The sequence below is a fragment of the Buteo buteo genome, chromosome 8 (genome assembly GCF_964188355.1).
Source record: "Buteo buteo chromosome 8, bButBut1.hap1.1, whole genome shotgun sequence".
NCBI lineage: Eukaryota > Metazoa > Chordata > Aves > Accipitriformes > Accipitridae > Buteo > Buteo buteo.
This window is the reverse complement of record NC_134178.1, coordinates 17,805,863-17,828,669: the sequence shown is the minus strand read 5'-3', so window position 1 is coordinate 17,828,669 and position 22,807 is coordinate 17,805,863. Positions and strand designations below refer to the sequence as shown.

The 22,807-nt window shown below is 44.4% G+C and overlaps 1 protein-coding gene across 1 annotated transcript in view; it reads right to left on the bottom strand.

Moving 5' to 3' along the window:
* GRIK1 (glutamate ionotropic receptor kainate type subunit 1) overlaps window positions 1-21,385 on the bottom strand; it is a 174,289-nt gene extending 152,904 nt beyond the window's left edge. Inside the window, exon 1 of the mRNA XM_075033844.1 lies at window positions 21,244-21,385. Within this exon, the coding sequence (XP_074889945.1) occupies window positions 21,244-21,385 (142 nt within the window). The remainder of the gene's footprint in view (window positions 1-21,243) is intronic.
* Between the last annotated feature and the right edge of the window lie 1,422 nt (window positions 21,386-22,807).

Below are 22,807 nucleotides of genomic sequence, written 5' to 3'. Positions count from 1 at the left end.
AGCAATAAAGCTCTGGAAGGTGACTGTAAAAGTAACAGACTGTCAGCAGCAGTCAGAGTTGTCATTGGTTTGTCACTGCCAGTTATTTGAATTTTTAAGACTTACAAAGCCAGGAAACTTGCTGCTTTTCTTACAATTTGGTCATTTATTTTTCTTATCCTGGCAGAAATACTGAACATCTTTGAATCTTAATACAAAGGCATCCCACTGAAAGGAAAATGAATAAATCCTTTATTCCCCATTAGCTGCAAATACATTCTTACACTGTCTTGGTAGTTTTAAAAGCACATTCATGTGACTTGTGAGATGTCTGAGTTCACACCGCAGTGTTCTTTCAAGTTTGGGGCACAACGCAATATGCCAGGATGAGAGAAGTGTATTGGAGACTTTCATGACAGTTGTTGCAATAAATCCTGCACTCCGTAATCTCTTAAGCATGTTGCATGCTGAAAAGCACTTGAGTTTAACTAGAAAACATGCATAAACACAGTTCCACATACTTAAGATTATCATCACCCTGCCAATTCGCTCTTATCTAAGATTTTTTCATTCCATTTCCTTTTCTTTATCTTCTTTGTGTACCGGTGCTTGAGCTTATGATGACAGGAGATAGCAAGACTGCAGTAAAGAGCTATTGTAGCAGAACTCCAATCACTGAATCTCATAAAAATGATCACCTTTATAAGGCAAGCCTGCAGGCTTTAGCAGCAGCCTCCAGCTCCAATTTTTACGGCTATGAGGGCAGGGGAAAGGAGCACAGATTGAAAGATGGTGACAGGCAGGAATTTGGAGGACCATAACGTACCTTAATATGTCAGCAAAAGACTACAGCCAAACAGTACAGTACTGCTTCAGAAGGACTGACATTCCTGTTACCATATGTGGTCCATATATATAAGCTGTGTCACCAAATGCAGGTATCACTGTACGAATGTATCATCTGCTTTCCTAATATCTCCATGTCCTTTCCTGATATTGCAGCAGTCTGAGTCACTGAGAAAACGACACTCAACTCCCAGCTCCTCTTCCACTACTTTAAGTAGCAGAGGACATCATCTCCCTCAACGGCTCTCTGCTGTCTTTGCAAGGGTTTTTTTTCTTCCTTCTAATTCAAACATAGATGTCTATGATGAATATTCTGTGTTGTAAAGGGCTTTTACAGTAAGATGAAAAATTCTCTCCTTAATTTTGTGCTTTACTTATCATGCACAACATAACAGAGCAGTGTAAATTTTGAGATGCGTGAAGGATGTAGATCACACATTTTGAATAACAAACATCAGTGTACTTCTGAACTTCCTATGCTCCTTGATTTCTTCAAACATGTTTCCCTGTAGTGAAGAGAAAGCTGAGCTACACTGATGGGCCCGATATTCCAGAAATTGCTATCAAAGCTTTTCCCTTTGAAGTCTGTCTACGTCCTGATTGCACTGTCTCTCAGGCTGGAGGGGAAGGAGAGATATTGTTGGCATAATGCTGTATGGCTTAAATGAAAGTAGCATCCCCTCTTAATTCGCTCTTGCCCCACAAGGAACACAAATCTCCCCAGATCTAACCTTTCACAAAAGCACAAGCCTCATGGCAAAAGAAGCGACACTTTGATTTTGATTATACATCTTCACAGAGTGTAGAATGGGGGAATGGGAGAACCTGTATTTTGGCTATCCCAGATATAATCTAGTTTGTGGGTAACAAACACATCTGATTTCTTTAGCCAAAAACTTTAAGTCCCGCTCTCAGCCAGATTTTCTAAGGAAACAAGGTTTGCAAAATCATGCTATCTGATCAACTCAGTCCTGTTAGCACCAATAATTTAACCACTGGCCACCTTTAGCCAAGTTTGGCAAATGGTAGAGGTCTCAAAGTCATGCAACTCCTACAAATTTTGTGAAAACCAGTTTGAGGAATGTAGTAAATGGCCTCATTGAAGGAAAAGCTCAAGTTACCTGCAGGTTTGGTCTGCTGGCTGTGTGTCTCTTGCAAACACCACTACTGCCTCTTGCCGCTTGTCATTTGAGGATAGGCAACAGGACTTTGGAGAAAGAGGAAAACCACAGGTGCTGCTGTGGGGAGGAGGTCAAGAAAGAACAAGACAGACAGCTGTGGTTACAGTAACTGTAGGATGGGGAGAAGCAGAAGACAAGTCTGGGCTTCATTAGGTCAGCTCTTCAGCAAACAGTTTGTTTCTTGGACCCTTCTTTCTTTCTTTCTTTCTTTCTTGCCTTCCTTCTTTCTTTTCTTTACTTGCAATATAAGCATTAGTATGTCTCAGAATAAATGCAGCATTATTATCCAGCAAAAGGGATCTAGCAGTAATGTTTTATTTTTTAGGATACAGTACAAACAAACTGAACAGATCCTGATCCTTGGATGATGTAAGTTCATGTGGCTCTTTGGAGGTCAGGAAGCACTTCAGATTTATATCAGACCTCACACAAAGTATTCCTGTGTACTTAGAGATCAATAATGTGGGGGAAAAATTAAAATTAATAAATTGTACATAAGCCATAGTGCTGGGTTTTATATGTTCACAGCTGTCTTTCCTTTCTTTGAGTAACACACTCCTGAATCCATCCAGTATGTCATGAAGCATGTCAGAAGCTAATCCATCCTAAAATACAGAAAGCACCATTCCTACTAGCTATAGGAGTGATTGAATGACCTCAGAATATTCAGGCAGAATCACAGGCCATGGGGACACAGAGACCCCTGCACCACCCTAGGCGTGAATACAAAGGAGATTTTTTACTTTGTAGCATACCATTCAGGGCCTTTTATTTCACTTTGGCTCTCATCAAGCAGAAAAGTGCCGGGTTGCCTGCAGTTCTCCAGTTGAGAGCAGGTTTCACGAATGGTGGGAGCTGCCTGCTGCCCCCCTTCATACAGGGAGCTTGCTGCCGGTGACGGGGGCTGTGTCCCCTGTGGAGACTGATGCATTAATCCCTGGCTTACCTGCAAAGCTCGCCAGTTTGGGTTCCTTCTCTCTCACTCTCATTTTTATAAGCTGTTTTGCCAGATTACATTTAAATATGACCCTTTTAATCAGGTTACTCAGTATAATACAAACAAAATTATGATGAGATGGATGCTGTTATTGCATTACCTATTTTTATCTCCATTGATTCCTCTGTATCTTTCATGAATCACCCTACTGAAAATGTGACAGGTTTATGTCAGTCACAACAGGACTGTAACAATATTAGCTCTACCATGAATTCAGCGTGACACCAAAATTGTATCATACTTGACCTTATTTGATATATTCGTGTACTGAATCAGAAGCTCCGTGCTAAGCTGCACAAAGCAAGGGAAGATTCTTTCCTAACAAGACGTTCCTCTATATAAATAGAGGTTTGTGCTTTCAGTGTTTGCTGTGCTAGCTCCAATCACGTGATCGTATGTAAATAATAATGCTGTTTCTAGAAGGTGTGGCTAGAAGACATTCCAGCTCTCCTGTTCAAGCCTGTTTACAGCACCATCAGTAACTGGAATAACTTACACGTGATAGCGTCTGTTCTTACTATAAACTAGTGAATTTTGGCATTCTTTCCATGCCTCTGCTTTGGTGAGAACAAGCAGGGCAGAGAAGGAAAGCTTCGCAAAAGTGGGAGACCTTGCTAAATCAGCAGCTGGAGAAAAAGGAAATAGGAGGAGGCCTTTTACCATTGATTTCCCCAAACTAATGGAATCCAGAACCTTCATTTGCAGTTTGGATGAGCTCCAGTAAATTGCCCAACTGTTTTCTTCTGTCAGAATAATACACTTGCCAGAACCTCATCACTATAAACTGCTATAGCTCCATTGACTCTGGGAGAGGCAGAGCTGAAGTAGCCTTTAGGTTTTTGTTTTGGTGGTTTTTGTTTTTTTTTTTTACCCTGAGAAAAAGTGGTCTGTCACTTAAAACAAAGGACAGAGAATCAGAAGAGATGATTTTGTACCCCATTTTCTCACAGATTTTCTGTAAGAACTCACAGATAAGAGCGAGGGCTTGGTTTTCAAAGAAGTTTTGCAGTTAAATCTGCTAAAGATAGGCAGTTTCAAACTCATGTCACTCAAACTTCCTGGAGAAGCTGTATGTGCAGTCACTGGACTTTACCTGTTGCCAATGAACGGGCAAATATTGTTCTGCAAATATAAAACAATAACAAATTGACTACTATGGAAGAAGGACCAAGTTTTGAATCTTTGTGCCCACATCCTTCAGCCCTGCCATAAGTAGGAAGTGATTTTAAATATGATGTATGCTGAAGGAGATTGCCAGCACTACTTTACTTAATAGGAATCAATGTTTTAATTACAAGCCATACTTTCAAGGGGTTAAATCAGAAGTATGGCTGACCATCACCTCTTTGTATCCCACCTGTCTCTCTTTTAACTTAGAGGAGTACTGAAGGAACAGAGTTGTGTGTATTAAAATTATAAAATGTGGAACTAAATATGTTGAATATTTCTTTTAAAATGCTTCTTTGATTCTTGTTAATTCTCCAATATGGATTAATGCAGCATTGATAACAAGATATAAAAACTGACAATTTGGCATGAGTAATAACTACATTTCATTCAGGTTTTTCCTGTGCATTTGGAATTCTGGGTCAAGTAATCAATGAAGAGAGTTTACTAATATAAATTTACATCCATATTACTTCATTATAAAATACCATTAATCATTGCATCATTCTAAGAATTGTAATAAAATATGCTCTTGGTATGGCAAATAGCTGAGTTGTAAATATAAAAGCCAGGCATCCTAGCATGAATTAAAGCTCCCCAGCAAAGTTTGCTATGCATCTTCTAAACTACCTTAGTTATTTAAATTATTTTAAAATTCTGTTTCTTACTGTGCAAATGCATAGTCAGCTGGAATCACTGAGCAGCTCAGTCTCCCAACTGAGAAACTCCAGCCCTTACAACAGCAGTTAAAAGCCATTGGAGAGAAGTAGCTTGTTGTGGTTTAACCCCAGCTAAGCATCACGCAGCTGCTCAATTACTCCCACCCCCCACACAGTGGGATGGGGGAGAGAATCAGAGGGGAAAAAAGTGAAAGTTATGGGTTGACATAAAGACAGTTTAATAGGACAAAAAGGAAGAAAATAATAATAATAATAATAAATGACAATAATAATAATAATAAAAGAATTGGCATATACAAAGCAAGTGATGCACAATGCAATTAGTCGCCAGCCGATGCCCAGTTAGTTCCTGAGCAGTGATCCAACCCCCAGGCCAACTCCCCCCAGTTTCTATACTGGGCATGACGTCACATGGTATGGAATACCCCTTTGGCCAGTTTGGGTCGCCTGTCCTGGCTGTGTCCCCTCCCAGCTTCTTGTGCCCCTCCAGCCTTCTCACTGGCTGGGCATGAGAAGCTGAAAAATCCTTGACTTCTTAGTCTAAGCACTACTTAGCAACAACTGAATACATCAGTGTGTTATCGACATTCTTCTCATACTGAGCCTAAAACATAGCACTATACCAGCTACTAGAAAGAAAATTAACTCTATCCCAGCTGCCACGAGGACATAGCCTCACACTATTCTTACCAGAAGTTGCTAAAAAAGAGCAATTCCAATATAAATGCCAGGTAAATAATACTTCTCAATTTTTCCACATTCTAGCTGTGGTGAGTTGACCTTGGCTGGCTGCCAGATGTCCATCCAGACGCTCTCTCACTCCCCCTCCTCAACAGGAGAGAGGGAGAAAATTAAGATGAAAAAGCTCATGGGTCAAGGTAAAGGCAGGGAGATTGCTTAACAATTACTGTCATGGGCAAAAGAGACTCACCTTGGGGAAAATTAATTTCTTGCCAATGAAAACAGATTTGGATAGTGAGAAACAAATTAAAGTGCCACCTTTCCCCCTTACCCCAGGCGCAACTTCGCTCCTTCAGTCCCAACTCCTCCACCTCCTCCCTCCTGAGCGGTACGGAGGTGATGGGGAGTGGGGGGCTGAGGTCATTCCATAGCAGCTCCTCTCTGCCGCTCCTTCCTCCTCACATTTTTGCCCTGCTTCAGCATGGGTCCTCTCCATGCTGCATTCTTCCAGGATAAACCTGCTCTAGCGTAGGCTGTCCATGGGCCACAGTTCCTTCAGGGCATACCCACCTGCTCGAGCCTGGGGGCCTCCAGAGCTGCAGTGTGGGTACCTGCTCCAGCGCGGTCTCTCCAGGGGCTGCAGGGGATCCCTGCCCAGGCACCCGGAGCACCTCCTCGCCTCCTCCTGCTCTCCCTCGGTGCTCACAAGGCTGTTTCTCATGCTTTTTCCCTCACTCCTCACTGCCGGGCAGCGTCTCGTGTTTGTTTGTGGGAACAGTTTCAGTAAGTCATAAGCATTATTTCTGAATTTTTTCTCTTCTCGCACATGATACTTGTAAAGCAATACGTAACCCAGAAAACAGATCAAGACTGACTCTGATGAAGTTTCTCTCAGAAAAGAGGGAAAATGCTAAGGATAAGTACTGCTGCCCAGAAACAAGATTCACCTGTTTACCGACAATGCATAACAACAATCTAGCACTCACAGAAATACTCAGGACAAAGGTTCATATAACGGCTTCCTGAAATTACCTTTATGAGAAGGAAGAAAAGGTGGGATCTCATCATCCTTTTGCTTATGGACTTGTAGAAATAAATCAGTACACAAGTCATCTTAAAACAGTAGTTGTCATATTAATTTTCTGGATTTATAAAGAACAACTATCTTTTCCCTCATCACCCTTTCTCATTATCTTGCTGTGTAAAGTATTTCAATACACTATGGAAAACTGGACTAACTTTTGCCTACATAAAATAGGCTATGAAACACCCTGATTAACACAGAAGTAATCTGCTTACACACAGAAACATTCCCATTTAAAGCAAAGAACCAGAGGGCATAAAGTATATAGCCATCTAATTAGTAGAAAACATTTTCTTTCCCTTCCTCTGATTTTGTGCTAAACCCAGCGCTCCTGAAAAGGTGGAGACGTATGCTGCACGCCCCAAGTGTCTCTGCTGATGGAGAACCTGACAGGGCGGACGTAGCCTCGACCCGCTCACCCAGAAAAATGCTGCCTGCAGCAGTCCCAGGCATGCTTGCCAGCACTGCTTTCTCTTCAGCGCAAAGGAGATGCTGTTGCTCCTCCATGCACTGCTCCTGAAGGAAGGGGAGGGGAGCTGCCACGGGGGGAGGAAACGAGGTGCCATGCTCCCGTGTCTCCCCCTTCGCTCCCCCCATGAATGTGAGGAGGACCACACAGAGAAGAGGCCGTGGGGAACCTCAGCGCTGGTGCTCTTCCCACGTTGGTTAACATCCTCCGGCCCTGTGAAGCATCTGCACCAGACAGTCGTGTTGCAATTTTGAGCAAGCAGCGTTTGGGGCAGCTGTAGTGTCTGGCTTTTGTGTGGATGTGTGCATACGTGGGAGACAATTCATAAGAGGAAACGGGAGTAAATTCATCCTTTTATACAGAGGCAACAGAACTGTTTGCAACACTCAATCCTATTGGTACTATGTTGCTTTAAAGGAGGCACCCACTAAGCTTCCTCCCAGGGGCCTGTGTTAGGCACAGAAGGAAACAAACACAGATGACACCTCCCCACATGGGGAGAGCTAAGAGAAGAGGGCTGGAAGCCAGGAATTCAGCCTGACAGAAGCACGCATCTGAGTAAAACAGCACTGCGTAAGTATTTCACTTGGATGCTGCAAGCAACTGTTTTTTTAAAACACATCCGTGTATCATACATACATCGGGCATCTACAGGAGAAGGTCTACGCAGATGAGAAGATAAATGTTTCTTACTAGTTTTCCTTCACGACAGCTCTGATTTCAAGATGACAGCGTAAGGATTACAGTTTCCCAGACCACTTGCTGTTCAGGGCACATCCCACACTCACTCCATCTGCAGATGCTTTTTAATGTCAGTACGTGGATCAACGACAGGATGTGGTCCCCAGGGAACAGCCTGGCACCCTAATAGAAAAAAGAGAGGCTTGGGCAGCAAAGTATGCAGGGAGCCACACTGATGCAGGACAGATTCTTCATTTCAAAGAGAAAAATCTGCATTCTTCAGAAAACAGTGTTCAAAAATTTAATCTTCATTCAGTTCAACGGAGCGGCTTTATAATTTACAGCACCAGATAAAGCTAGAAGATGTAATGTGAAATATCTGAAGCAGTTCTTCCCCTGTATTAAAATGTACCTTGGGCAACAGAGCCTTAACTTCTCTTAACATATGTTTCTAGCAGATAAGTAAACAATTTGGATGTGAAATGAAAATTTTCAAGATAGTTACAGTTCGAAAAGCATCAGCTCATATTAGACTTCAGCTGCGGTGCCCCACTGATAAGTTTTTGAGGTGGTTTGGCATAGTTGAAAGGAAGCAGCTTCGGAAGAATAAAAAGCTTTTTGTGTACAAGTTGTTGGATCAGAGATAGCAAGAAGAAAGACATCATTTCTACATCAAAATTCTGAAAGTGGCCTTGGCGGCAGAATTGAATTGTATGCCAGAGCACATGGCCGGATGAGCTGAAGATCTCCATGCTCAGAGAGAGGGGAAGCAGAAACAGAGGGGGCAACGCTGGGGAGCTTAAAGGTTCCTGCACAGAGAAGCAATCCACTCAATGCATTGAGCTGCATCGACATTCGGCTTCCTTATAACCACAGACTCCTTTGGCTTTGTGGGCAAAATCTTTAGTCACGTGCACGTTGAACTTTGCGTTCGATGGCGTCCGCTTGGCTCCGTGGGGCTTTGTGCGCAGCAGCGAGCTGTGGGTGAGCGCCGAGGTCATCCCGACACCACCACCGCGACGGCTTCGCGGCAGATCACAGACTGGTAAGTCACCCCCGTGAATTTCAGCACGGTCACAAGCTGAGCCGTCTCTTTTCAGAGCCCCACCCCCATGCTGGCTTACATGCACTGGATACTAAGCCTTTCTCTGCAGCAAGCCCCCTCTCTGCCCAGACCCCTGCACGGGGCTTAGGGAACGCGTGTTAGGGACAGGAGTGCTGCGTGTCCTCACGGGGACCTTCACCAAACTGTTTCCGAATGGAGAAGTAGGAAACCTTGTACTTCTTCTGCGCTACTTGGCCATTAGCAAACAAATGGAAACTTGTTCAGGAAAGAACAAATGCCCATCTTTAATGGGTTTATTTAAGCAGACAGAGCTCCAGTGAAGGAAACAGCACATCACTGTAAAGATTATAGTACTTCACTGCGCAACATGTAAGGAGAAGAACAGCCCGCGTTGGCTCGTCCTAGCAGGCGTGTTTCAGACAAGCCAGACTGCCCCGCTGTCAGCGCTGTCAGCACTGCCACCACCCTGTCACTGTACCTCGAGTTTCCGTCATCCTTCACCACACCATGGGCCTGAAACTTGGACCACCCGGATCAGACCTACAAGGCTGGCAAGGCTCACGCTGGCTGATGACTCAGGCGCTGAAAGTGCTTCACGCCGGCAAAGGCAAAAGAGCTTTCCCCCAGGGGAGCTCCACCTCACCTTTTGTAAGCGGTGTCAGCAAGACCTTGCAGCAGCTGTTAATAAGAAAGAACTCTAGACATTGTCCACTACGCAACATTGTCTTTAGCTGCTTATAACTCTGTCAAATATTAGCCATCTAAAGCAACATTTCCTTACCCTGTAGCTGTCTCAGACTGAATACAGGAGGTCTTAGCTTTTCCTGAGAATAACCAACACATTTTTTTTTCCCAAACTACAAACATTCTGATAATCTTTTCACCAAGAATGTTTTCACTCAGAATATCTTCATGCAGGGACTTAAAATTCGATGGTCTGGTGCTGTGAATGCAGTCAGTGACAGCTTTTTACCGATGGCCAGGTAAGTACCTACCATACCCGTTTGTACGCTGCACATGTTGCCCAGAGCTGCAGAAACAAGGCTGTCCCTTGCCTGGTTTGGTGCCTGCAGCAGTATGAGCCAGGAGCCTGCGTTGCCCCTTTGCTGTGCTGCCAGCCAGCTTCCCATCACCAAACACCTCTGGAAAAACACCAGCAGAAGTGTGTCTCATCCTTCTCTAGGGCCAGGTCCATAGGGAGAACAGCCACATCTACTGGTGATGGGTGGCACAGGTCTCCATCCTGCATTGCGCTAGCAATCCTTGCCCATGTCCATAAGGGCCTGAGGGGAATGTTCCCGGGGTTTCTGATTGGTTTTTACACGGTGATAGAGAATTATACCAAAAGCTTTTTATATGAACATATATGATTAAAAAGTGAAACACCAGAAGATGGAAATATCAAAGTAATGTTGACCGAGCAACTTCAAAATCCCATCTTTTGTTACATAACTACATACATTATTCTTCAGGATTTCTGCCTCATTTACTGCATTCTTTTACTATAGTCTTCTGCATTTAATATTTTTAAGTATGGACAAAAAAAATGGGGTTATAGCATTCTATTAACAAAGCTATTTTGTTTAGCCTGAGCACAGTTTATCATACAAAATGCATTTGAACAATCATAAGGGAAAATAGTATAGGAGTGACTCCATGTCCTTCTTGCACCCTGTACAAGATATTTACTCATTCATCTTCCAGGCCAACAGACTATCAAAGATAATCTGTTTGATTTTTAAGTCATTTCCTATGCTCTTTCTGAATCCTAAGATAAATAAAAGCATTCAAAAACAAAACATGAAAATATTTTGATCAGAAATTGTAATTTTATTTGTCTCCAAATTGCAGGGAAGAATTCTTAAGTGGCTTACTAGTAGTTTCTTTAATAGTTCTCAGTAGCTTATTACTACATTATTTTACGTGGACAGCTAACATACTATCCACATGAGATTGCTGAAGTTATTCATCATGCATTTCGACTCATTGGCCAATCTGACAGTGACTGACAGTCTCTGGAAAAGTATAGTACAGCTAAAAAACCTGACCTAACTTTTAAACAGCTTTCTCTGTGATACTGCCATAATCAGACAGAGTTTTACATATGTCACGCTGTTGCCGCAGCAACCTGGCCTCCTCTCCTCTGACTACTGATAGGGAGCCTCTCAGCTTGACATGGACTCAGATGTCTTGAGATTAACCTCTTGGGACCATTCCAGAGAAATCGAGATTAATTTGCAGTTCCTCGAAAATGAAGTAACTATTTCACGTAAACTACTTTTCACATTCCATCAGGCCTGAGCTTCCTATTCATAACCTTTATAGAAATGACTGGGTTGGCACAGGGCCCCCAAGACATTTAGGAGAAAGCCGTTTGCACAGCGGGAAGGAGGATTAAAATGGCTTTGGCTTCTCTTGTGTTTTTTTCTTGAATGTAAGCAGAGAAAAGGTTATTTTTGTGAAAGCAAAAGTTGTATTTTGGGGTTTTTTTTCCTTCAGATGTTTACATCTCAGTGCATCTAATTTTCATTTCTCTGTATCTTCATCAGGGATGAGAACTGAGAGAGTGAAAGCAAAGGATTGTAAGCACTGAGATGTGTACTTCCTGAAGCCAGAGTTCACTCCTAGCTAGCATGGCTGTAGAATTTTATAAGGACACCTGAATATTTGATGAAGACTTCAACAGCTTTGATAGCACAGTCTACATCACTGCACATGGCTTCAATGCTCTGAAAGCCTCTTTCTGACTGCTTAGACCATTTCTTAGGAGAGAAGAGGGAAACATGCTAGAACAAACATGATGCAAGAGAATGAGTCAGGCCAATTCACATGGGGTGCTGTATTTGCCTGGGAGTTACAGCCTAGTAAAACACTTAACCACCTTGCCAATGTACATAATACCCTTCTAGAAAGGGCATAAATAATAAAATGTTTCTGTATTCAAAATATATATAATTACAGATGGCATGTGTGCCACAGCGGAGCAGTCCATGGGAGTGCCAAAATGGGAAAAAAAATTTGAAATTCTTCTGTACCCTAAATGTGTCCATCCCTTGCTAAGATTTACCACAATGATCTTCAGCAGAACACCATTCTGCCAAGCAGATGCGAAGCCGGAGGCTGGAGGACATGGCAAACCATGCTGAAAAGATGCTCAGAAGAAATCTGACCAGTGAAAAAGCACTTCCAAGGGCCATGGATGTTGATGGCCTCTGAGGGGCTTCTGGCTAAGGGCAGATACAGCACCTAATACTTGGCCACTACCCAAATTGGGAGAGGAAGGCACATGCTCTGCTTCTTCAGAGAATCCTCCAGTGTCAGGGAAAATCTTCAGCATTGTCTGCTTTGCACTGCACATCCAGGGCTGAGGTCCAAGTGGGTGCAAACTGTTCAGGCCATAAAACACCCACTTATAAATTGTTTAGTTAAACACATTTGGGCCTCTGTAGCAGCAACACTTAGTACTTCATATTACTGATTTCCAAAGGATCTATGCAAATCTTCACCTAATATACAAACTATAAGAAAATATCAAAGTTGTGATGCCGTGGACAGAGGTCTAGTGTGATGGCACTTGAGAGACCTGGAGTCACTCCCAGCTTTGCCACAACTTTGCCAGCAAAACACTTCAGTTATCTGGCCTTGGCTTCCCCAGTTGTAAAATAAAATTAATTGTATGTACTTTGTGAAGTACTCTGAGCTCTGCTGCTTCTGAAGATCTCCATGTTGTTATTATTCATTACAATTCTTGTTAAAATATGACGGAGTTCATACTACATGAGACAAAGCAGTAAGGAAACGAGTTCAATACAACCTTTCATCACATGGTAGAACCTAAAAGCACCAATTTCCATGGATTTGCCTTCTAATGATATGATCCAAGAATAAAAAAAGTACATACAGCTTTTCTTCTCAGTACTGTCTTGCAGAATTATGCTAAAACCAATTTATATAATCCAGCTTCCCCTAAAGATAGCACAATTCATAGTAGTTGTTCACTGTTTAATTGTTTTACTGCATTACAATATACAACAGTAGTGTTACTATAGCTAGGCAAAGCTATAGAGGCAAGGCTTGTAAAGAGAAGTAGCATCCTTTGATTTACCTGTTTAGGGACATAGCTGTAAGCCCAGATGCGTGGGTTGCTCTTGCTATTCACTGCAGGAAAGCAGAGAGTTAGAAACCTACTGGCTTCTGTGTGCGCTCTCGTGGACCATGAAGGCCAAAGCTCTCAGGCAGCAGAAGACACTTAGCATTAAAGAGGTAAGCAACTAAAGTAATACTTAGGATATGTTGGGCTGACATACAGACTGCCATTAACTGCAGAAACAGCAGTGGCAGATTAGGCAAGCCTAATTACTCACCTGGGGATCTGGCTTGCATGCTGAGGACATTAATGACACATCTCTCCCTGGGAAGGGAAGGGAAGGGAAGGGAAGGGAAGGGAAGGGAAGGGAAGGGAAGGGAAGGGAAGGGAAGGGAAGGGAAGGGAAGGGAAGGGAAGGGAAGGGAAGGGAAGGGAAGGGAAGGGAAGGGAAGGGAAGGGAAGGGAAGGGAAGGGAAGGGAAGGGAAGGGGATCTTTAGCAGAAGTGAGGGGCAGCAAGCGCCATACAAACATCCTGGCAGGACTCTGCTCCATCGCTCATCCCAGGGGAAGGGGAGAATAAACTTGTATCTTCAAACATTTTTTCTTCTTTTCTTATAGCTACCTTATGTTATTCTTTTAAAACAGCAATTTTTTTCCAAACCCTTTGATGCACAGCATACGCTAGTGTTTTTTCCTGCTTATTCTGTCCAAAACATTTAGAACTGAAAAGCCTGTATTACTTACAGTGTAGTGACTAGCTCTTACTATATTTTATCACGCTTGATCTTTAAAAAAAAAAAGTGTTGGGTTTTTGTTGGTTTTGGTTTGTTGGTTGTTTTTTTTCTCTCTGTAGAAGAGCATGCAAAACCACACTGATTTTCAGGTTTCAGTGGTGTACCACTGAATTCAGGGAGGGCTCTGTTCCTTCTCCATCTGAGAGCCAAAGCAAAGCCTCAGCATCTGTGGTAATGCTTCTAGCAGAAATGTCACTTGGACATAACAGCTGTGGGAAGTTTTGTTGCTCCTTCATATGTAGGTAGGACAATGAGTTTCATACACTTGCTCACTCAAAACAAACTCATATTTCTGGAGGTAATTCTGTACTCTGACTGTCACTTCCACCTACTCAGCATTGCACCAGGACCTTCATGCCATTTCACAATATGGAAGGACGGCTGGTCTTGAACCCCAGCCAGAATCAATGTGCTGTAAATACAGTTTTCCTTGAAATAGACCAAGTTTGCATGAGCAGATTCAATGGCAGAATGTGGGAACAATTTAAATGCTAACAGAATTTGTAATGCTCCTCTTTTAAACTTGTGGTGGTGCAGTATGAAAGCCCAAAGGAAAAAACAACGAGAAGGTGTAATTGTAAAGAGACAGATGAACCCAAGAAAAGAAGCTCAAAACTGAGCCTTTGAGACCACTTCTAACTCTTTGTCCATACTGCTGGGCCATATAACTGACTCACATTGCCCAGTGTTTGTGCCACCCTAATTTAGTGCCTCAGTACAGATGAAGCTGTAAAGATAATATAAGGAACCTTCTGCACTGTCAGAGGAACAACAACAACAAAAAAAAGATACGTTAGCAGCTCTATCAGCCCTCTAGCTGAAATGAAAAAGATGCCTATTTGGAATAATGAAACAGTTTTAATTTTGAATTTTTATTTTGCTCAGTGAAAGCAAATTCATCATTTGAAAGCTAATCATTTTCTAGATAATACTGGATCACCTTCAGCAGAAAGAGAAAGAGAGAGGAAAGGGTAATAACATTCCCACTGCAAAGCTTTCCCAAAATCATAAATTCATTACTGCAAACTAAAATCCAAAGTCAACCAAAAACTAGGACATACTGGGCTGGCAGGTTACAGATCCAAAGCTGTGGAGTAAAACTAATCAGTTCTTGGATAGGATTTTTTTTTTTTTTTTTTTTTTTTTTTTTTTACTGCAGTACAATCTATAGCCTAGTTGGTCAAATCAAGCCTTTCTGAGAAAAGAGGATTAGAGGCAGTTGTTTAAAATATTGGGGAGGGGGGCAGGATTTAAGCTTTATTACTGACCAGGATATACAAAACAGACTGTAATGAAAAAAAAGTATTGAGATTGTACTTGCGGTCTGAATGGAAAATGTTAAGCGAAGACAGAGCCATATGGAGGAGCTTATAGTTACAGCAAGAACTGATGTTGAGGCAAATGCCCTCTGATTAAGTAAAATTAGGTGTTATGGGAAAGTCGCAGGAATTTTTTAAAAATTATTACACCTGAACACTACAAATAGGCTATTAAGCAAGAAATGAAATTCAGAGAAATTTAGTTTTATTTTAGTTATAAGGATTGTTCCTCCCGCAGTGATCACTGTACTCTGCAATAAATTGTTAATTGAAAAAGTACTAGGTTAAGTATCAACTATTTTGTGTAAACAAAATAGTTGACGAGAAATTCTTACCCTTTGGCAAAATTTCATCCATTTCATTGTTTTGAAGATTTCATCCTGTGTTTTACCAAAATCTTAACTGTCTGAACTGATGCACATGTGTTACATAAATGCATTTGAAGCCTTGGTGAACCACAGCAGAATGTCCTATTTATCTGCCCACCTGGAGCTCACTGCAGCACTATGGACCTATTTTGCACAGGGGCACATTAGGATACACCTTGCATAAGTTAAGAGAAAATAATAAAATACTACAGCACAGACATCGATACCCCAGCTTGTCTTCCATTTCATTTTCCTATAACCCACTTGACTTTTTACCAAGATAGCTACGTGAAATTTGCCATAGTTAACTACATATCTTTCAAGATGTGAAACGCAGGACTAACATATCTCCATGATGTATTTTTTAAACATTTTAATCTCCCTTGGTACTATCTAAACCATTCTAGCTCTGGTCCAAGCTAGGCAAACCCAGCCTTGCTTCCTCAGTGTTCATTTTCTGGTCTCAGGACCCTTTCTTTGTTGCTCTCCACCAACCTTTACTGAAAGTGGTCCAGGACAGAAGCAAGTCAAGCTCAGTGTTTCTGTTAATACAGCCCTGAGCGGCTGGCTGCCTGCTGCATAATCATCAAGCCACAGTATTATGGACTATTTGAAGACTATCATGCACTTTTACAGCTCATCTATTTCATGCTAAAGCAGATATTTAGGACGCAGGTATATTCTGACAACAGAGATGCAAACCACCAATTTTCTGGAAAGTGAAGGTCTCCTCTATAGTTTCTTCAAATCCTGAGCAGCACTTTACACCGCCCCAGCAATAAGGATGTTCTGGCCACCGCACAGCCACTCGGCGAACACCTTTACTGAGGCACCAAGAGCTGACAGCACAGCGGGTCACCGCAACGCTGGCAAGCTTCATGCACTCCATGACCACCACTGCTCAGCCTCGGGAGCAAGCTCCAGAAGTGCTCTGCAGTGTGCACTTGCATAAAACAAGAGCTAAAGATGCACAGGACCTGATTTTGTTGGACCCTACCCATCATTAGGAAGGGCGGTAAGTAGATAGATCAGTCAGGGGAATTACAACAGTTTCATCATTCTCAATATATTAAGTGTGTCCAGGCAGCTCTTCAGGCAATTTAAACCGGCATAGCTCCCTTGAGTTCAGTAAAAGGATGCCCATTTACATCAGCTGAGAGCCAGCTTCACGACTTTTTAATATTCCCCAATGGAGCAACCCAGTAGAGCAAATGCCTTCCACGGTATAAAAGCCTGGAAATAAAATGGTATGGAACCTGAAGTAATCCACCCCTCTGCATCATCAAGCCTAAATGGCAGAACACAAAGAAATCACTGATGAGATTTGGATTTTAATGATTTAGGGTGAAACCATGCAGGTCATTACACTGTCAAGTGTTTTCCCTGAGCTCCCTATATGCATTGAGGCCACTCAGCTCCACTGATCTTTCACTGCACAAGTATAGACTTGCTGGAGTGCCCTGCTAAGGTGCTGGCAATACACTTTTCATCTGCCTTTTATAGGGTATTTTTAACTTGATTAACCATGTAAAGCATACAAGCCAAACGCTGCCGTCTCACACTTGTAAAGTGCTGTCAAACCCAATGAGGAGGGAGATGCATAAAAATTAATGTTTGGGCCTTTTGGTAGCAATCCTTTAGAAATATTTGTAGTGAAATAGTTTTCTGTTAAGTGTAGAATGAGGAAATTTATGCAAATTGTATTACAGTGAAATGATAAGCCACAACATTCAGGATCTGGTGAACAAAATGTAGTTAATGCTTCATCATCTAATGATAGAAAATGCAGACCCACTTCCTACAATATTATGGAATAGAGTAACTTGTAGACACCTAGTAAGAAATACTTTTAAAAATTAACATCTTTTAATGTGCAAATATGATAGAGACTTTTGAAATACATTTTTTGCCATGCCACACTAATGAAATCAAATTGTATTAATATCATTCCCTTCACAAAAAAAAATCTCAAAAAGACTTGACAAAAAGTAGCAAATTTGCAGTGAAATGAATTAGGTTTTTGTCTTTATCATTCTCACAGTGTGGGAATGGTAATATCATGCAGGAAAAAACCTCACAGCTCTAGCCCTGCTTGGGGAAATATAGACATGTATTTTGAAATCTATATTGAATATTTCAACTTATTAGAAAATAATATTTTGCAGGTTAGGTTGATATATGTGTGTCTGTTTTAAATCTATATTTCTCAATTGGAGAGAAATATTATGGGCCTAATCCTGCATATTTGAAAACACAATTCACTAAACCATTGGGAATTTTTCTTAAGTAAGGAATAAATCACTGCAGAGTATGACCCTGTACTTAAATATTCCACTTAACTACAGAAACACACAAATTACTGAAAATTACTTCTGGTATGAACCGAAGGGTATCTATTTCATCACCTAAAGCAATTTCCATGAAACCTAAAAATTACTCATTTGCTCATTTTCAGGAGTTGTTCATTTTAGAGATTAATTCCAAGATTCATCCAAGTATAACTTCCTACAGGTACTTGTTGAAAACTGCCACATTCTCTTTTTAATTAACTCCAGTGATATGTTAATAACTTGCATAGTTTCTTAACTATTGGTTAATTCTAATCCAGAGTGTAGCTTGAATGACTACCATTTATAAATTTTCATGTAATATCACTGAAGTATATTCTTATAACCTAGTCAGAAGTTGTAATGGCCTTAAGGACATACAGTAAGAAATGAGAAAGCTCTGCATCCAGTATTAACGAATACATTTGTTGCTGCTGAGTTTTTCAGTGCTTTGGAAGCATTTTCTGCAACTTAGCACCTGCTTGCCTTAACTTATATTCTTCCTTCTGAGTTCATTTATTTTACACAAGTGGTACAAGTAGGATAAATAAGGAGGTTAGGTTGACTCAGTGTAAAAACTAGAAATTCCTTGGTATTAAATCAAAAATATTAGGGTCATGAACTTTAAATATACCTTTATATAATATAGTCTAGTGGGTTATGTGTAGATAAAGATGGTATTTCCTTGGACAGCTCTATTAGTTCATATATCAAGGGAAAAGCTTTTTAACATGGACGTGAAAGAAATACTCAGTAAGACACTAAAATTTAAGTATTGTATTACCTGAAACTGAAAACTGTATCTTACCTCAAAATCCATTATTTTTATCTTAATGAGTTAGTTTTACCAGTCATATTGCCATCTCTCATTTTCCTGTTTAGAGGGCTAGAAAAGTAGTCATTAGCTAGATGCTGAGAAATAGCTAGAATTTCTATCGCTCGCATGTCCTTTCTCAACTAATTAAATACCAACAAGAGAATCCATTAATTTGTATTATAAGCTAGAAAAATAAAAAATAAATCCAAAAGCTCCCTAACAGTGGAAAATGCAATTAAACTACTAGTGTATTAATTCAGGTGCACACTGCTGCACCATTGTATAGCAGTGCTTTCCTTTCCTTAATTAACTAAAACCTGCAGAAGAAAATCTGACGGCTTAGTAGCATTTTCTTCACTGTCAGAAATGCTTCTGGATGATTTTATTATGTTATGACAAAGAGTGTTGGAGGAGTTATTGCCATTACTTCTGTTTGTCATCTCTAAGAGTGACAAATTCCACAGAGAAACTTGCTGCTGTTAACGGATGTGAAGGATTAATATTTTATAACATCATTACTTTATAGGCAGGATAACTATAGCAATAAGAATACATTTAATATTTTATGCATTCACAGCCATGTAACACACAAGGAGCATTTATTCTCCAGCAGCATCTCTTTGGATGTGTATTTAGTTGCTGGGACTGAAAGCTGAGCAGTTTGTCACGCTTATCATTGTTTATATTGTAGTGGAAGTAACAGAGTCGAATCAGTATTAGGGTACCATCACTGCACGCACTGATGGAGTGAATCCAAACCAGAGATACACACAGATCTTGCAGCAGAGATTCTACAAACCACGCAGAGCAATTTTAGGGAAAAGCAACGTGGGCAACTGCCTGGGAGCCTCCTCGCTAGACCAAACAGAAGCGGCAAAGCAAGTTATGCAATGGGGAGGTTGGCAGAGGGAGGAGAGCGTACCCTAAATCTCTGCCTGGGTCCCTGCAATGCTGATGCCAGCTGGGAAGCCGAGGTTTCATCCTGCACAGAGCTAAGCATTTAGACTACTTTTGAGGAAATATATTTCCCTTTAAACTCTGGCATGCTCCTTTTTCCCTTCGGAGGCTATTCCCATTAGAGCTAAGCAAGTTAAGGCTGCCTAGTAGCAGTGATGATGCTTGTGTATTTTCAAAGCATCCTGCTGTAGCATGTGGCTAAGTTGTTTGAACATGGTTTACTTTCTTCCACAAGTTTCGTTGGCCCTGAATTTACCCGCCTGCGAGAGCACAAAGCTTTGTGTTTCATGAGCTCTGTGCATGTGCACAGACGTTCCCCTCGGCTCCAAACGGGGCACGGCTACACTATGGCGGTGGTGAGCAGAGAAACAGCAAACTTCACCCACATCCCACGAGGAAAAAGTGAGCAGACACTGAATATGGACAGTTATGAATTTATTATAGATTTTCAGCTGCAAGGTGCCGAGTGCCTTTCAGCTTTTCTTCCCCCCTCCCTCGCCTTTGCTCAGCACTTTGAGGGACAGCACCCCTTAATTTATTTAAATGTTTCAGTTATCGGGTCCTTTGCTCTCTAGGCATATGAGGAGCCTTCCACTCGGTGTTTAAAGGAGCACTCGTGTGAGGAAAGCGGAGCGGGCTTAACGCTTGCCAGGTCAAGAGGCATCAATCTTTTACTCCATACAGGAACATGCCTTTAGGAATGCATCTCCCCGGGTGGCATAAACAGCTTCTCTTCTCTTTTTTTTGCTTCAAGTTCAGTGTTTGTCAAGCAAAAGAGGGATAGGCAGAGAAACAGAAGTGTGACAGATTCTGCCTACGTCTTTTCCACAGTTTTTCCTAACCCCTAACTCTTTTGATACTTTGTATTCACCGTCTCACTTGACTGACACAAGAAACCCACTGTAGGGAGAGAGGCTTCCTGTGAACTGAGCCCCGTTTCCATGGTGCAGAGTTTTCTGCTCAAAAATAAATTCCTGTTTTCTGGGGCTACACGTAGGTACAGCGCTGGGGGAGCTGCCCCCAGCCCAGGGTCCGGGGCCGAGGTCGAAGGGGGGCAAACACATCCCCCATCCTAAAAGGTCACCCTTCGCATGCTACGGCTGCTTGCTCTCCGGTCCGACCCAGGAAAGCTCAGCACTTTTCGGCACGCGTTTTAAGGTCACCGAACCATTCCCGCGGCCGCCCCGGCGCGGCGGGGACAGCGGTGTTCGGCCGGGCTCCGGCGCACTTTACACCCGCCGCCGGGGAGCGCTTCGGCGGGGGGTGGGCGGCCGGGCGGCACCCTCCTCGCCCGCGGCCAGCCCCGGCCGGCTACCGGGATGCTCGCCCCGGCCACGGCACCGGCCCCGTTCCCCGGCCCCGCTCCGCCGGCATCCCCGCACCCAACTTCCCCGCGTCCCACCGCCGCGCACCGGCGCAAACTTTCCGGAGCGTCACCCGCGGAGCCCCGCAGAGCCCGGCAGCGGAGCGAACGGGGCGGGCTGCGCCCCGCTCCCCGGGCGAAAGCCCCGCCGAGGAAAGCCACGGGCCGGGGAGGCATGGCGGGGGGGGGGGGCGGGCAGCCCAGCCGACGTCGCCCGCAGCCCCAAGCCCCGGCGCGGCGGCTCCCCGCGGGACGTGCGTGGGTCCCGCCGCCCCGGCACAAGCCAGCCCCCGCGCAGCGCCCGGGGCAGCAGGGAGGGGGAAAGACCCGGAGCGAGAAGCCCCCGGCGGCGGGAGCCGGGCCCGCGGGCGGCACTCACCGATCCGCAGCACTTGCTGGCCGCTCCGGGGCAGGCCGGCCGAGGCGCAGAGCAGCACGAAGAGGAGCCCCCCGCCGCCGCCGCCGCCGCCGCCGCCCGGCGCCGGGCGCAGGGGCCACCGCGGGCCGAGGGCGCTCGCCATCCTCCGCGCCCGCCTCAGTTCATGCCGGGCTCCGCGGGTGCGGGGCGCGGGCGGCTACCCCCGGCGGGGCCGGCTGCGCGCCGCCGCTCCGCGCCGCCCGCCCATGGCGCGGGGGCTCCGCGCCCGCCGCCCGCGCTCCCGCCGCTGCCGCCGCCGCCGCCGCTGCCGCGCTGCGCCGCCGCCCGCGGCTCTCCGCGGCCCCGCTGCCCTCGCCCCCCGCCGCGGCCGCCGGCGGGAGGGGAGGGAGGGGACGGGAGGGGGCGGCTCCTCCCGCGGGGCGGCCCCGGGCGGGGCGAGGCGGCTGCGGGGGGCGAGCGGGACGGGCGGCGTGGCGGGGCACCACGCACACGGGGAGACACACGCACACACACACACACACGCACGCACGCAAGGACGCGAAACTGCCCTGCCGCTCCCCGCGCTGGGCGGGGGCAGGGGCCGAGGCAGGGACAGACGGGGGGGGGGGGCAGCGATGCTCCCCGCCGCCGGTCCCGCCGGCCCACGGGCCCCGCGTTGCGCTAGGTGCTGTGCCGGCCCCCGCGGGTCTCTCCCCGCGAGGCTGGAGGCCCCTCTTTGGCCTGGGCGAAGCTTTCCCACACAACACCCCCGCCCCGTGCCCATCAGCCCCACAACTTCTGCTTTCTTACCTCCTGGTTGTAAGGGGGGGTCGAAATACAGACAAGAGGTGAAGCTGGGGAGGGGGGGGCTGTGTGTGCGCAGCTCCCTGCTGGGGGGCCAGGCATGGAATAAGGCGATAGTGCCCAATATCTGGAGGCTGAGGGACACCCGTGGGGACAAGGTGGAAGGAAGGCAGCACTTTCTGCAATGTGTTTGCTCCCCTGGACCTCTGCAACCCGGTGAGGGACAGGAGACATGTCCCCACGGTGCATCTCGCCAGATGTGGCAGGACCCTCAGCAGGGGGACCGTGGGGCTGCTCGGCTGGGATCAGGAGTTCACAAAGTTCAAGTGATGAAAAGTTAAGGCCAGTTTTGAACTGTTGGGCACAGGGACCATAACACTCCCCGTCCTTGACTTGGCCAGCTGATCGCTTTTTCCCTCTGACTTGATGTTGTCAAATTATTTTTAAAATCTCAGTTTTAAAGGTTCAGGGAAACTCAAAATGCTTCACTATAAGGTAAACATATGGGTCCTGAGCTGATCTGAAAAAAGAAAAAACATAATAGGAGAATGACTCCCACCTAGCAACAGAACTAAAATTGCATAGCTGAGATCCAAAATTGAAATAATTTAAATTTGTTTATTTTGTATTCCTCTCCAGTCTAACTATTGTTCCAGAAATTAACTCCTCGGAGCAGTTGCAGCCCATGCTGTAGTGCAATGGAAATGCAGGCGTCTACATTACATCTCCCAGTCAGTCTCCAATGTTTCCTGAAAAGCCTGCCTCTGCTGCTTACAGAGCA